This window comes from Oncorhynchus kisutch, linkage group LG9 (genome assembly GCF_002021735.2).
Source record: "Oncorhynchus kisutch isolate 150728-3 linkage group LG9, Okis_V2, whole genome shotgun sequence".
Taxonomy (NCBI): domain Eukaryota; kingdom Metazoa; phylum Chordata; class Actinopteri; order Salmoniformes; family Salmonidae; genus Oncorhynchus; species Oncorhynchus kisutch.
In genome coordinates, this window is record NC_034182.2 from 3843194 (window position 1) to 3857398 (window position 14205).

Below are 14205 nucleotides of genomic sequence, written 5' to 3' on the forward strand. Positions count from 1 at the left end.
GCAATAGTGATGTGAAGTGGGTAATTAAAACCGCTGGCAATTTTAGATTTTCATTTAGATTTCATATCAGTCATCAGTCATATTTTTTATGATCATGAGATGATAATATAGAAGAAGTAATTGTAAAACAAAACATTTAACCCAAACGATCATTTATGAATACACCATTAGTTCTCAGCAGTAGAGTACTGATATAGCAGATATTGGTTGAGCTCTGAAATACATACTGCAAAAACAGTTTTCATCCACAGGTAGAATGGTAGAATGGTGTAATTCTATTTAATAATAGCAGACTCGTTTCTGAAATCGCTTGTTTTTTCCAGTTATTTTCCTTTATTCCCTGCCTTCATCTCAGAGGACAGGCCAACCAAAGCAAAGCCCCTGGATTCCTGAGCAAACCACTATGCGCCTTGGCCCTGGTAGCGAGAGTTTTGAATGTTGTTGTAACTGACATCATGTGACTGACTACACAGAGAACAGAAACTGTTCACTGAGGACAATGGAGAGACGAAGAGAACCCTGAAATGCTATACTGCACTGTAATCTATTGTATGTGGAATGCAGGTGGATTCTAAGACCGAGCATGATGATGATGGAGAAGTGGTATTCCTCACAGTAGTGATTGTCTCAGCCACCATCTTTGTCTCTGTGTGAGGTAGCAATGAGCCTGGGGACGAGGTTACGATATGACTATGATGACCATTATGCTAATAGTGATGGAAACCATATTGGAAACGACGGTGACTACAACAATGATGATGATGATGATGATACTGGACAGGTTTTACAGGTTGTAGACCAGCTGCAGCCAATCTGGTGTCAGCTCTGCCTCAGCCAGTAGCACGGTGAGCGGCAGGCCAGCCACTAACAGAGCAGCCATTCCCTGGGTCTTGATGACTTCCAGATGACAGCCCAGACAGCCTGGCCCGAGAGAACTCAGCACTCAGTCACAGACAGAGAGAGAGGGGGGAGGCAGAGATAGGGTAGGGGAGGAGAGAGAGAAACAGACAGACAAAGGAAAGGATGAAGCAGTTGCATGTGAAGTGGTTTAGCAGTGCTCCAGTCAGCGTTCTTACCTCATTCTCCTGATGGTTGTTGGTACACAACTCTCTCCAGCTGGGGCCTAGCTGGCTGCTGTGATTAGCTGGTAACTGATCCACATTCAGATCCCATTGAGACAGACAGACGACAGGGCAGTGTCAGTGTGTGTGCGCTGGGCCGAGAGTCAGCATGATGCATCGTTGGGGTCTACTCATCACTGTGTTCTACTGCCAGCTGTTCCTGTCTGCTGCTCAACACTGGAGGAAAGGTAGGACACCTGAGCACCTCACAGAGCTTCGACTGACTTCAGGTCAGTTTGAGGGGTCAACACAGACAGTTAATGGTTGTTGTGTAGATGTACTCAGAGCTAGTCGCAATAAGAAGTAATGAACTGCATTTAGGAATCAAAGGAAAAAATAAACTATGGTTATGTATTAAGTATCGTTGTGCGTTATCATAACTGAACGTTTTGCTGCCAAATAGATTATTTAGGTGGAGTTAAGTAGGCCACATTTTTTTATGTAGACTATTTTCTGATGTGTTTGCAGACATTTATGAGATTTTATGTTTTTTTGAAGAAAATACAAATGTTTTGTTTGCTTTGGCAGGGCTGTGGGTGTTAGGCTCCTGTATGTATGTGATTGTGTTGATGAGAAGGAGAGAAATGCTATTTTCTGATTATCTTTCGACAGGGAAAAACAACTTCAAGTGCCTCTTTGTAGTTGGGTCCAAACATTTGGATCCACATTCATACATTTTCCCTCCCTCCCACACACGTCAATGTTTGGTTCCTTGGAAATGTTGACTGCCGAAAATAGGTCCCTCCGAATTAAGGAATGTAGGAGGGTGGATTTACATGTAAATCACTGAATCAGTCACATGATGTTGAACTTGCTTCAGGAAACGCAACTTAGCTCAGGTCTTTGCAGGCAGATGAGATCCAGTCATGTACAGTCTTGGCCAAAAGTTTTGAGAATGACACAAATATATGTTTTCACAAAGTTTGCTGCTTCAGTGTCTTTAGATATTTTTGTCAGATGTTACTGTGGAATACTGAAGTATAATTACAAGCATTTTATAAGTGTCAAGTCTTTTATTGACAATTACATGAAGTTGATGCAAGAGTCAATATTTGCAGTGTTGACCCTTATTTTTCAAGACCTCTGCGATCTGACCCTAGCATGCTGTCAATTAACTTCTGGGCCACATCCTGACTGATGGCAGCCCATTCTTGCATATTCAATGCTTGGAGTTTGTCAGAATTTGTGGGTTTTTGTTCGTCCACCCGCCTCTTGAGGCTTGACCACAAGTTCTCAATGGGATTAAGGTCTGGGGAGTTTCCTGGCCATGGACCCAAAATATCGATGTTTTGTTCCCCGAGCCACTTAGTTATCACTTTTGCCTTATGGCAAGGTGCTCCGTCATGCTGGAAAAGGCATTGTTCGTCATCAAACTGTTCCTGGATGGTTGGGAGAAGTTCCTATTGGAGGATGTGTTGGTACCATTCTTTATTCATGGCTGTGTTCTTAGGCAAAATTGTGAGTGAGCCCACTCCCTTGGCTGAGAAGCAACCCCACACATAAATGGTCTCAGGATGCTTTACTGTTGGCATGACACAGGACTGATAGTAGGGCTCACCTTGTCTTCTCCGGACAAGCTTTTTTCTGGATGCAACAAACAATCGGAAAGGGGATTCATCAGAGAAAATTACTTTACCCCAGTCCTCAGCAGTCCAATCCCTGTACCTTTTGCAGAATATCAGTCTGTCTCTGAACTTTTTCCTGGAGAGAAGTGGCTTCTTTGCTGCCCTTCTTGACATCAGGCCATCCTCCAAAAGTCTTCGCCTCACTCTGCGTGCAGATGCACTCACACCTGCCTGCTGCCATTCCTGAGCAAGCTCTGTACTGGTGGTGCCCCGATTCCACAGCTGAATCCTTTTTGTGCAAAGCAATGATGACGGCATGTGTTTCCTTGCAGGCAACCATGGCTGACAGAGGAAGAACAATGATTCCAAGCACCACCCTCCTTTTGAAGCTTCCAGTCTGTTATTCAAACTCAATCAGCATGACAGAGTGATCTCCAGCCTTGTCCTCGTCAACACTCACACCTGTGTTAATGAGAGAATCACTGACATGATGTCAGCTGGTCCTTTTGTAGCAGGGCTAAAATGCAGTGGAAATGTTTTGGGGGGGATTCAGTTCACTTGCATGGCAAAGAGGGACTTTGCAATTAATTGCAATTCATCTGATCACTCTTCATAACATTCTGGAGTATATGCAAATTGTCATCATACAAACTGAGGCAGCAGACAAATGAATATCTGCGTCATTCTCAAAACTTTTGGCCACGACTGTACATGATGTGACTGTGTGGATACGAGTCTGACATGATCAGACAAAATAACACAAACTTTATTAATCCCAGAGGGGAAACTGGTCTGTCAATCAGTCATATGTCTCAGTATCCTGTAGGAAAGTATAATTACATCCATGTCATACTAATACTAAGCTTATCTACTGTATGGCTATTGAACATCAGGTCACTTCTAAAGATCACGTCTGAATATTTAGGATTTGATAGAGGGGACAGACAGTGATTTAGAATTAGGGACAAACTGTAAGTGTAGCCCATGTGACTGTCTCTGGCCCACTGTGTCCCTCTGACTGCTGCCACATTCTTCCCCAGCTGTTTTGACTGCAGCAGCTTGGAAGAACATCTGCATGTCTGTCTTGATGTATTGTTATCCCTTCAACATTGTGACATATCTTGTCCCATATTTGGAGCTCTCTGGTCTTCGGCCCACTGGGAATGTTCTAATTAGGACATATACTTGCTCCAGAGTGTGTGCATTCTGTGGAAAATATCAGTTTAGACATCACAATGCAAATATGTAAACTGGTTAAGCAAACATCATTCATCAGTTGTAGTATGGCAAATGTTCCTGACTTTGGTTTTGGCTCTGACTTTAATCCAAATAACCATTACTGTAAACCTGGAGGACAGTGACCTCTGGTTTGCCTGCTTTTCTCTAGTCACGACACAATTCCAGCCAAGACCATTTAGCACTGCTTGTAATGAATGGCTTTGTGTTTTCCCCTGGCTCATTGCATGTGCTTAGAGGGAGATTACAAGTTCCCTGCTTGTTTGTGAGGACATGATTATTTAGTCTAGCGCTACAGTGGGCCGAGAAGCACGAGTGATGATTGGTTTCCTCTAGCTCAGAAATTTGAAAACTGAGATCTGCTTTCAGAGGTGGGATCATCTACTTTAAACCAGCAACCACTTATTCCATATGTGATCGGCTAGATTTGGAAACCGAGGCTACTGTGTATCAGATGACTGTGTTGGCCCGCTGAGCTAAAGCCTAGGCATTACACAAGTCTTCAGGTCTCAGGCAAGGTTACACATCACATGGGCATTGCACGTAGATGTTTCTTTGTGTTGCTGTTGTTCTGCTGAGGTGAAAAGAAGGTTCCCTCCTGTTCTTCACTTCTGACTCGAGCTTAACACAGTGGACTCAACGTATCATCTCTGTGTGTGGAATTCCAGCTCCACCTACCTCCACTTATAGACACTGGAAGGCATCAGGAAAGGATGTGTTCCTGGATGAAAGTCAATATTGGGGTTTAGGCTTTCCAGTACGTACTGGATGAGTATCTCACTTGGATGCACAGTAGCACATATCAGCCCAAATCTAGGTGAAAATTATGACGGTGGTGTCTGGCATTCCTCGCAGCTGCTGTATGTATGGTACCTGTGCAACTACTGGTGAAACCCATACAAATTGCTGGCTGGTTGGAGCAGCCATTTTGGAGCTAATATCTCCACAGTGGTACAGCATCAACATTAACATCAAACGATTCATGGAAAATGAAGCATGGAAATGAACCTCATAGACCTCATAACCTCACTGTTCACACTGGCTCTGTGCCAATAAAAGTTGTTGTCCCTATGGGTGTGTTCTGTATGCTTATACATTCCAACCCTGCTTCTTTAACCCTGTTTCTGAATGGGGAGAATAGGGCAAGTGTTGTCCCATCGAGAGCGTGAGGAGTACAGTGGAGTGGGGCTGGGAATAGCAAGACCTGATCTTGGATCAGAATCCATATGGAGTACAGTCGGAGAACAGTGGAATTGTGCTGGGTGTCAGTTGACCAGGAGCTGTTTCCATAAAGAGGGCCAATGTTTAAACTATGATCCTCATTAAACTCAGTGAGCCTATATTTCGCTTGGCTCAAACAGCAGATTACTGTACAGTGATTGGATATCTGGCTTAGATTAGTAACAAGAGCACGTTCTACAGTAGTAGGGAACTGAGCAAGCTCAGAAAGAATGTCACTCTCCGACAGGTGTTGTATCTATGAGAGAATGAGTAAGCTATGGTGTGAGGTATGGATAAACAGTAGCCCCGTGTGTTGTGTTTCATAAAGCTAAGTTACAACCGCATTGAACTCTGAACTGTTGAGAGGACAACTTATTTTACCCCTAGCCACGCTGTGTTCCTACCATGACCTTTCTGTTCTGTCCAGGGCCCAGGCATTCCTCAGACAGACTGAAGCACTGCATGATCGATGGTCTGTTTGTGTCCATTTCATACATGCTCCGACTTCCAATCAAGCTTCTTATTTGGACCTTGTCTGTCTGTACCTGACCCTTCAACCCAAAAGCACATGGCCCTGTACTTTCAACACACAGTCGGAGTTCCTGCCAGGTATTCAGGGATGTAATGGAAAGGAAAGCAAATAAGGTATTGAGGGAGAGATGCTGTTGCACCAGACGTTCTTTGGGCTGGGCTGGGTCATCTCTAGGTTATGTTAACAACATTTCTCAACGTGTCATATTTTTCTGTTGCGGTCAAATACTTGACCACAAGAATGTCTCTATGTACTGCAGCTGTCTCTCAAACTGGTGAAGGGTATTATCATGTCACTACTGTGACTCCTGCCTCAAATCATCCCCTCACTGTTCAGAAGCCACTCAGAGTAATGCAGAGGGAACCCTGTGAAAAGAAGCCCATTAGTCCCATTATCTCACTTAATGTTAATCAGGCCTAGGTCATTTTTGAGAGATTAGACGAGTCCTTTGTAGATATAATAACTACCACATCTCCCTTACAGGTCAAAGAATAGGTGTGAAGGAGGTGGTTCAGGGAATGGTCTCATCTGAGATCAGAATACCTGCCTTAGCTGCATTTAGCTCAGCAGTCTTGTGGTATGCAAGGGACCAAGGTTGGAACCCAGTTGGTAAGCTTGTGTCCAGGTGTTTCTCTGCTTCTGCTCCTGACAGAGCTGCCTTAGTCTGCAGTTCTGAAGGCTGAGAGAGAGGGCTTTTATGTAGAGCAGACCACAGATCCTGAACTCTCAGGCCTGCTGCGGCACATATGCCCTGACACTTTGAAATCTGACCGCCCTACCCTATAGCCTATGCCCTATAGACACACCTGGCTCTTTGAAAAGAGGGGGCATCTATAACGTGGGACATACCAGCGATTACCGGTGTCAGAGGTTAAAAGGTTTTCACCCAGTTTCACATAGGGACATCTGCTGCAGTTTACACCCTAGTTGTCTCCCACAAACCTGGGACTCGATAGTTTAACCTACGTAGACATGTTTACAGTATGTAGTAAGTGTAGGATTTTACATGACCTATAGCTACTGTGTCAATGTATTTGACTATATTGTATACTGTATGCCACTGCGTAAATACTGCAACGTGATGTGTTTGACTGACCTCCTGGTCACAACAACGGCAACCATATTCACTCGGTCAACGGGAAATTTTGGATCTATTGTATTTCAGGACTTCTTTTGGTTTGCTATTGGTTTAATGAGTCATTCAACTACTCAAAATGCTATCTCTCCTCTTCTCACTTTCTCTCCCCTTTCTATTCAGCCCTTTACCCATCAGCCTTAAGAGTGAAGCGTGGCACACACTCATTGGTCAACCCCACCTTCCAGAACTCTGTGGAAGATGTTAACCTGCTGTTTGAGGTGAGTCGACAATAGCCATCTCTGCTTAAATTACATTAATGAGCATAAAGGGGATTTAATTCATTGTGAATGTTACTTGGAAACAAGAAGATTGTTGTCAGATCAAGTTAAATCTTCCACAAATGTAAAGTTTTATTACAGGCTCTCAGTCTGTAACAGTCTGGCTCTTCTCTCCGACCCACAATGGATCATCCAGAGACCCTCCTCTCAGATCATTTCGTCTTTAATACTTAATATTGTTCTGACATTGAATTCCATATCCCAGAGGCCCCTGCTTCTTCTCGTTGTGGAGCCAGACCATATCCACTGTGGGCACAACCCAGATTCATCCACACATATTACAGCTGGTATGTTGGAGCCCAAGAAGCAAACATTATGTCTGGACATATACCGCTCAGCCATCCACCGCTCTGATGTTTGAGTGGAAAACATGGACACAGAGGTTATAGGTTATTCAAGGTTTGTGAATCTTGTGGGGTAGCAGCAAAACATGTTGCATCAGAATCAATGCCACTCAAGCTTTTATTTTCACCATTGCTTCTAAATAAAATATCTTAGGCATAACAAGTCAAAAATACCTGAAAGCTCATCTCTTGTGCTTTTGGGAAGAATTGTTAACTTTCAGAAACTCTGTTAGTTACTTAAGTGAGTTGTAGGTCGCATAGGGGCCCCTTTCTCCATACTGTAGTAAACTCTTCTATCAGTCCTTGTCGGTGTCAAATCTCAAATCTTAAATTGAGCCCTAGACCCTGCACTTATGGAGATCTGAGAGTGCATAGGGTCTAAGGGTTGATTTGGAATTGGGCATTACAGTATGGGAAGAGGTTACATTTCTACTGTTTGTTATGACAGAACTCAGAACATCGCTGAGCAAACAACGGAAACCAAGAGGTACGTGTGCAGTAAGCAAAGATGGAGAGCTCTTGTCTTCAGCAGTGGGCCTATGTGTGTAGGTGTGTGTATCTCCTCAGAGTTCCATTCAGAGAGAGAGAAGTGAAAGTTAGATGTATTGAATGTTTGACTCCTCTTCTCCTACAAATTGAAGAGCTGAAACATTTCCTGTTTGATGTGAATCTTGTGGATACCACCGCTCGTCGTGCTGCAGGGAAATGGAGGTTGGAGGTGGGAAGGGCCGAGGCAGAGAAGCTGTAGGCAAAGTGAACAGTCCTCATGGCTTTAAACTTTCTGAATTTCATATAGTTGAACTTGGGCAACGAGAGACATGGTTGGAGCAGGAACGTAGTTTTGACCTACTGGGAAAGGGAAACTGAAGCCTCAGTCAGCAGTCGTCATCAGTAGCAGTGTGTGGGTAAAATCACTGGGGAAACCAAGCCAGGAAAAAAAGCCATATTACAACCTGTGTTGTGAGAATTTATTTGTCTGCTCTATAACCTGTTAGTTCATATGCCTTGCCACCGTGATATAGTGATATATAGGCCTAAGGCCGAGACAATAAGAAGACACAGTGGCAGAATAAATTCAACCACACATTTGTTTCATCACAAAACCGGGGAGCAACCTCTGTCTGGTGAAGTCCACAAAGCATATTGAATGTAACCAACAGTTACATGAACTACAGCATCGTCAAGCAAAATAATGTTTCTGGAGTTTTCAGACAACTTAACAACTATTGGTTTAGAACCACGGAGAGTTACTGCAAGTCACAAAGAAAACAGGAGCTGCCTCCACTATTCCAGCACCATTTCAACTTCAGCATTTCAACATTATCAAATCACCTACTGTGTGCTTAGTCTAATACAGTGACAACTAAAATACACCAAAAACAATCTAGTCCAATCAACGTAATGTGGCGTACAGCAAGTCAGCCACCAGGGGGAGACTCGTCAAGGCCTGGTGACAGATGGTGTATACATCACGAGGCGATGGCTCCATCTGCTGGACGTGCCAGGACATGCCAGGTCTCGACGAGTTCTCCGGACTCCTGTATAGGTGGGGATGGGGATGGGGGGAAGAAAGGACTCCTGTATAGTTGGGGATGGGGGGGAAGAAAGGACTCCTGTATAGTTGGGGATGGGGGGGAAGAAAGGACTCCTGTATAGTTGGGGATGGGGGGAAGAAAGGACTCCTGTATAGGTGGGGATGGGGGGGAAGAAAGGACTCCTGTATAGGTGGGGATGGGGGGAAGAAAGGACTCCTGTATAGTTGGGGATGGGGGGAAGAAAGGACTCCTGTATAGTTGGGGATGGGGGGAAGAAAGGACTCCTGTATAGGTGGGGATGGGGGGCAGAAAGGACTCCTGTATAGTTGGGGATGGGGGGAAGAAAGGACTCCTGTATAGGTGGGGATGGGGGGGAAGAAAGGACTCCTGTATAGGTGGGGATGGGGGGAAGAAAGGACTCCTGTATAGGTGGGGATGGGGGGGAAGAAAGGACTCCTGTATAGGTGGGGATGGGGGGAAGAAAGGACTCCTGTATAGGTGGGGATGGGGGGAAGAAAGGACTCCTGTATAGTTGGGGATGGGGGGAAGAAAGGACTCCTGTATAGGTGGGGATGGGGGGAAGAAAGGACTCCTGTATAGTTGGGGATGGGGGGGAAGAAAGGACTCCTGTATAGTTGGGGATGGGGGGAAGAAAGGACTCCTGTATAGGTGGGGATGGGGGGGAAGAAAGGACTCCTGTATAGGTGGGGATGGGGGGAAGAAAGGACTCCTGTATAGTTGGGGATGGGGGGAAGAAAGGACTCCTGTATAGTTGGGGATGGGGGGAAGAAAGGACTCCTGTATAGGTGGGGATGGGGGGCAGAAAGGACTCCTGTATAGTTGGGGATGGGGGGAAGAAAGGACTCCTGTATAGGTGGGGATGGGGGGGAAGAAAGGACTCCTGTATAGGTGGGGATGGGGGGAAGAAAGGACTCCTGTATAGGTGGGGATGGGGGGGAAGAAAGGACTCCTGTATAGGTGGGGATGGGGGGAAGAAAGGACTCCTGTATAGGTGGGGATGGGGGGAAGAAAGGACTCCTGTATAGTTGGGGATGGGGGGAAGAAAGGACTCCTGTATAGGTGGGGATGGGGGGAAGAAAGGACTCCTGTATAGTTGGGGATGGGGGGGAAGAAAGGACTCCTGTATAGGTGGGGATGGGGGGAAGAAAGGACTCCTGTATAGTTGGGGATGGGGGGAAGAAAGGACTCCTGTATAGGTGGGGATGGGGGGAAGAAAGGACTCCTGTATAGTTGGGGATGGGGGGGAAGAAAGGACTCCTGTATAGGTGGGGATGGGGGGGAAGAAAGGACTCCTGTATAGGTGGGGATGGGGGGAAGAAAGGACTCCTGTATAGTTGGGGATGGGGGGAAGAAAGGACTCCTGTATAGTTGGGGATGGGGGGGAAGAAAGGACTCCTGTATAGGTGGGGATGGGGGGAAGAAAGGACTCCTGTATAGTTGGGGATGGGGGAAGAAAGGACTCCTGTATAGTTGGGGATGGGGGAAGAAAGGACTCCTGTATAGTTGGGGATGGGGGGAAGAAAGGACTCCTGTATAGTTGGGGATGGGGGGGAAGAAAGGACTCCTGTATAGGTGGGGATGGGGGGAAGAAAGGACTCCTGTATAGTTGGGGATGGGGGGGAAGAAAGGACTCCTGTATAGTTGGGGATGGGGGGGAAGAAAGGACTCCTGTATAGTTGGGGATGGGGGGAAGAAAGGACTCCTGTATAGTTGGGGATGGGGGGGAAGAAAGGACTCCTGTATAGGTGGGGATGGGGGGAAGAAAGGACTCCTGTATAGTTGGGGATGGGGGGGAAGAAAGGACTCCTGTTTAGGTGGGGATGGGGGAGAAGAAAGGACTCCTGTATAGTTGGGGATGGGGGGAAGAAAGGACTCCTGTATAGGTGGGGATGGGGGGGGGGGAAAGGACTCCTGTATAGTTGGGGATGGGGGGAAGAAAGGACTCCTGTATCGGTGGGGATGGGGGGAGGAAAGGACTCCTGTATAGTTGGGGATGGGGGGGAAGAAAGGACTCCTGTATAGGTGGGGATGGGGGGAAGAAAGGACTCCTGTATAGGTGGGGATGGGGGGAAGAAAGGACTCCTGTATAGTTGGGGATGGGGGGGAAGAAAGGACTCCTGTATAGGTGGGGATGGGGGGAAGAAAGGACTCCTGTATAGGTGGGGATGGGGGGAAGAAAGGACTCCTGTATAGGTGGGGATGGGGGGAAGAAAGGACTCCTGTATAGGTGGGGATGGGGGGAAGAAAGGACTCCTGTATAGTTGGTGATGGGGGGAAGAAAGGACTCCTGTATAGGTGGGGATGGGGGGGAAGAAAGGACTCCTGTATAGGTGGGGATGGGGGGGAAGAAAGGACTCCTGTATAGGTGGGGATGGGGGGAAGAAAGGACTCCTGTATAGGTGGGGATGGGGGGAAGAAAGGACTCCTGTGTAGGTGGGGATGGGGGGAAGAAAGGACTCCTGTATAGGTGGGGATGGGGGGAAGAAAGGACTCCTGTGTAGGTGGGGATGGGGGGAAGAAAGGACTCCTGTATAGGTGGGGATGGGGGGAAGAAAGGACTCCTGTATAGTTGGGGATGGGGGGGAAGAAAGGACTCCTGTGTAGGTGGGGATGGGGGGAAGAAAGGACTCCTGTATAGTTGGGGATGGGGGGAAGAAAGGACTCCTGTATAGTTGGGGATGGGGGGAAGAAAGGACTCCTGTATAGTTGGGGATGGGGGGAAGAAAGGACTCCTGTATAGGTGGGGATGGGGGGGAGAAAGGACTCCTGTATAGGTGGGGATGGGGGGAAGAAAGGACTCCTGTATAGTTGGGGATGGTTACAGAGATAACAGTGCAGTTTTGATCCTGACAGGATACAGCAAGACCTGGAGCCCAGAAGACGGTATCCCGGAGAGGGTCTCATAGGGGAGACCTTTTCTTTTTGATTTATTATTTAAATAAACACCCTTGAAACCGAGTTTATCCTACTCTGTCCGTGTCTAATCTGTGTAAATGTCTTGACCAAACCCCCTGGTCTTCCATAGTAAGCTAAATACTATGGTTCTGATTTCTCTCTCTCTCTCTGTGTGTGTGTGTGTGTGTGTGTGTGTGTGTGTGTGTGTGTGTGTGTGTGTGTGTGTGTGTGTGTGTGTGTGTGTGTGTGTGTGTGTGTGTGTGTGTGTGTGTGCATGCAAGTAGCAAAACACATTGACTCACCCTACTTGTAGAGAAATGCCAATGCCATCCTCCTCTCTTTCATGTTGACGAAACGGTCTATACAGTACATGCTTTTAGTTTTTGTTGTCCTAGGCTACCTGGCTAAAATGCTTACTCGCTAGCCTAACTTCCTATCATGGTCATTGTTAGCTAGTTAACATTAGCCTTCTACATCTAGCTACATATTGAACTTCCATCCTCTCAGGTCAAGGGCACAATGTATGAATTTATCATTGGATCAGAATCGCGGTTATAATAATTTGCCAGTATGATGAATTAAGTAAAACAAGTCCAAATCCCTTTCTCCATCGATTGCTAATTTAGGAAAGGGCCAATTTTAGCTAGCTAGCTAGCCACCGGAGGACAACAACACAATGAAATGTGACAATTGAAGGTGTTTTTTGTCAATGATGTTTGGGTCTCAATGTGATAGGAGTGAAGCCAAATCCAAACTGGCTTCCCCTGAGACTTTCTTTTGGTTCGCCAAGACCATTAACAGTTTAGCTCAACACTGATTCGCTAATATTTTATCATTTTTATCAAGGGAGGCCAAATGCCAAACAGCTTTTGACCAGACATCATCAGATAGATGGCCTGCACATACAGAGAGAAAGGGGCACAGTTTCACTCGCTCTAATGCTTTCTCCCCCGGTGAGATACATTCTGCCTCTTGCGAACTGAAGTAAAATTCTCAAAGACCGAGATGAAAGATTTTTTAAAATTACACTTTTTTCTTTGACAATTGTTTTGGGGAAGCCTGGCTTCCCTTGGCATCCATGAATACATGCCAACGGGAGGCAGGTTACTCAAGGAAAACCTTCCCTCTATCCATGGAAGGAACAGAAACTTCTTTTTAAGGTCTTAACTATTGAGTGTTTAGTCCGATTCAACAGAGGAATAAGGCAGCAAACATATTTTGTAATGTATTGTATGACCCCTACTGGTAAGAGCTTGACTTGTATTCCAGTTATACCATTGGTTTTTATGAGGTGAGTTTCACCATGACTCTGTTGGGAAATCGCTCTGTTGATCGAATCATTCAATCAGTCAATTGATTAAATCAATCAAACAATCTCAGAACATGAAGGTATTGATATGACAGATGGACATATGAAAAGTGGATCTGATAGAACCTGTAAAGAATCTAATACAACTGTGTCTGTCTTCTAGATCCTGCTGGCAGGCCTGCAGATCGAGGGTGAGGACAAGCCCTTCGTGATCCCAGACAAGGAGCTGGCGTCTCTGAGGTCGGTCCAAAAGCTGGAGGTTATCTGTGAGGACGTCCTGCCCAAGAGACTATCCGAGATCAGACGTCTGACCTCCCACCTGTCCCAGCGCAGAGGTGCCCTGAGCAGGGAGGACTTTGAGCGCACAGTGCTCACTATGGTGTACACTGCCCAGACTCTGGCTCATACCACCTCCCAACACCAGAAGGCGCTGTGGGGAGACGCCCTGCTGCAGCTGTTCAGTGCCATACAAGAAGATCTGACGCCCCCACCCAGGACACCTCAGCACTAGTGTTATGGACATGTGGACACATTATTTTAGATAATATAATATACTGATTATTTTATACTGTAACACAAGAGAATTTGAAGGATGTTTTATATTGTATTCTGTTGTATTGTATTATCAAAATGACTGTTCTGATAATGTAATATGTTTGATTATGATAAAATGTTATGATCTAATCATATTGCAAGGAGGATGTGGGAAAAGGAGGGATGTGAACTATATCTTGTTCATGTTCTATCTATTGGATTCCGCCTTGTTCCAGGACTTCAGATGTAAACAAACATTTTAAATATTTTATCAGTCACTCTGTCATCATGATTCATTACAGGTCTTTATCAAATCTTCTGTCATAATCTTCTCAGCTGCTTATCACAATCACATAATCTTTCCCCAGCACCGTCCTATGGCAAAAAGGAGCTTCCGATGAAGACAGGGGTATCAATTTGCTCAGCTTATTTCTCTGTAATTGATATTATAATAAAATAATGATCGATATTTTTAA

General features: G+C 45.7%; 1 protein-coding gene across 1 annotated transcript; it reads left to right on the forward strand.

The window, feature by feature from the left end:
- Positions 1-523: 523 nt before the first annotated feature.
- On the forward strand, positions 524-14205 carry LOC109896614 (protein FAM180A). Its single transcript, XM_020490896.2, has 3 exons — positions 524-1309; positions 6934-7031; positions 13359-14205. The coding sequence occupies exons 1-3, from the start codon at positions 1231-1233 to the stop codon at positions 13704-13706; spliced, it is 525 nt and encodes a 174-aa protein (XP_020346485.1). The 5' UTR covers positions 524-1230; the 3' UTR covers positions 13707-14205.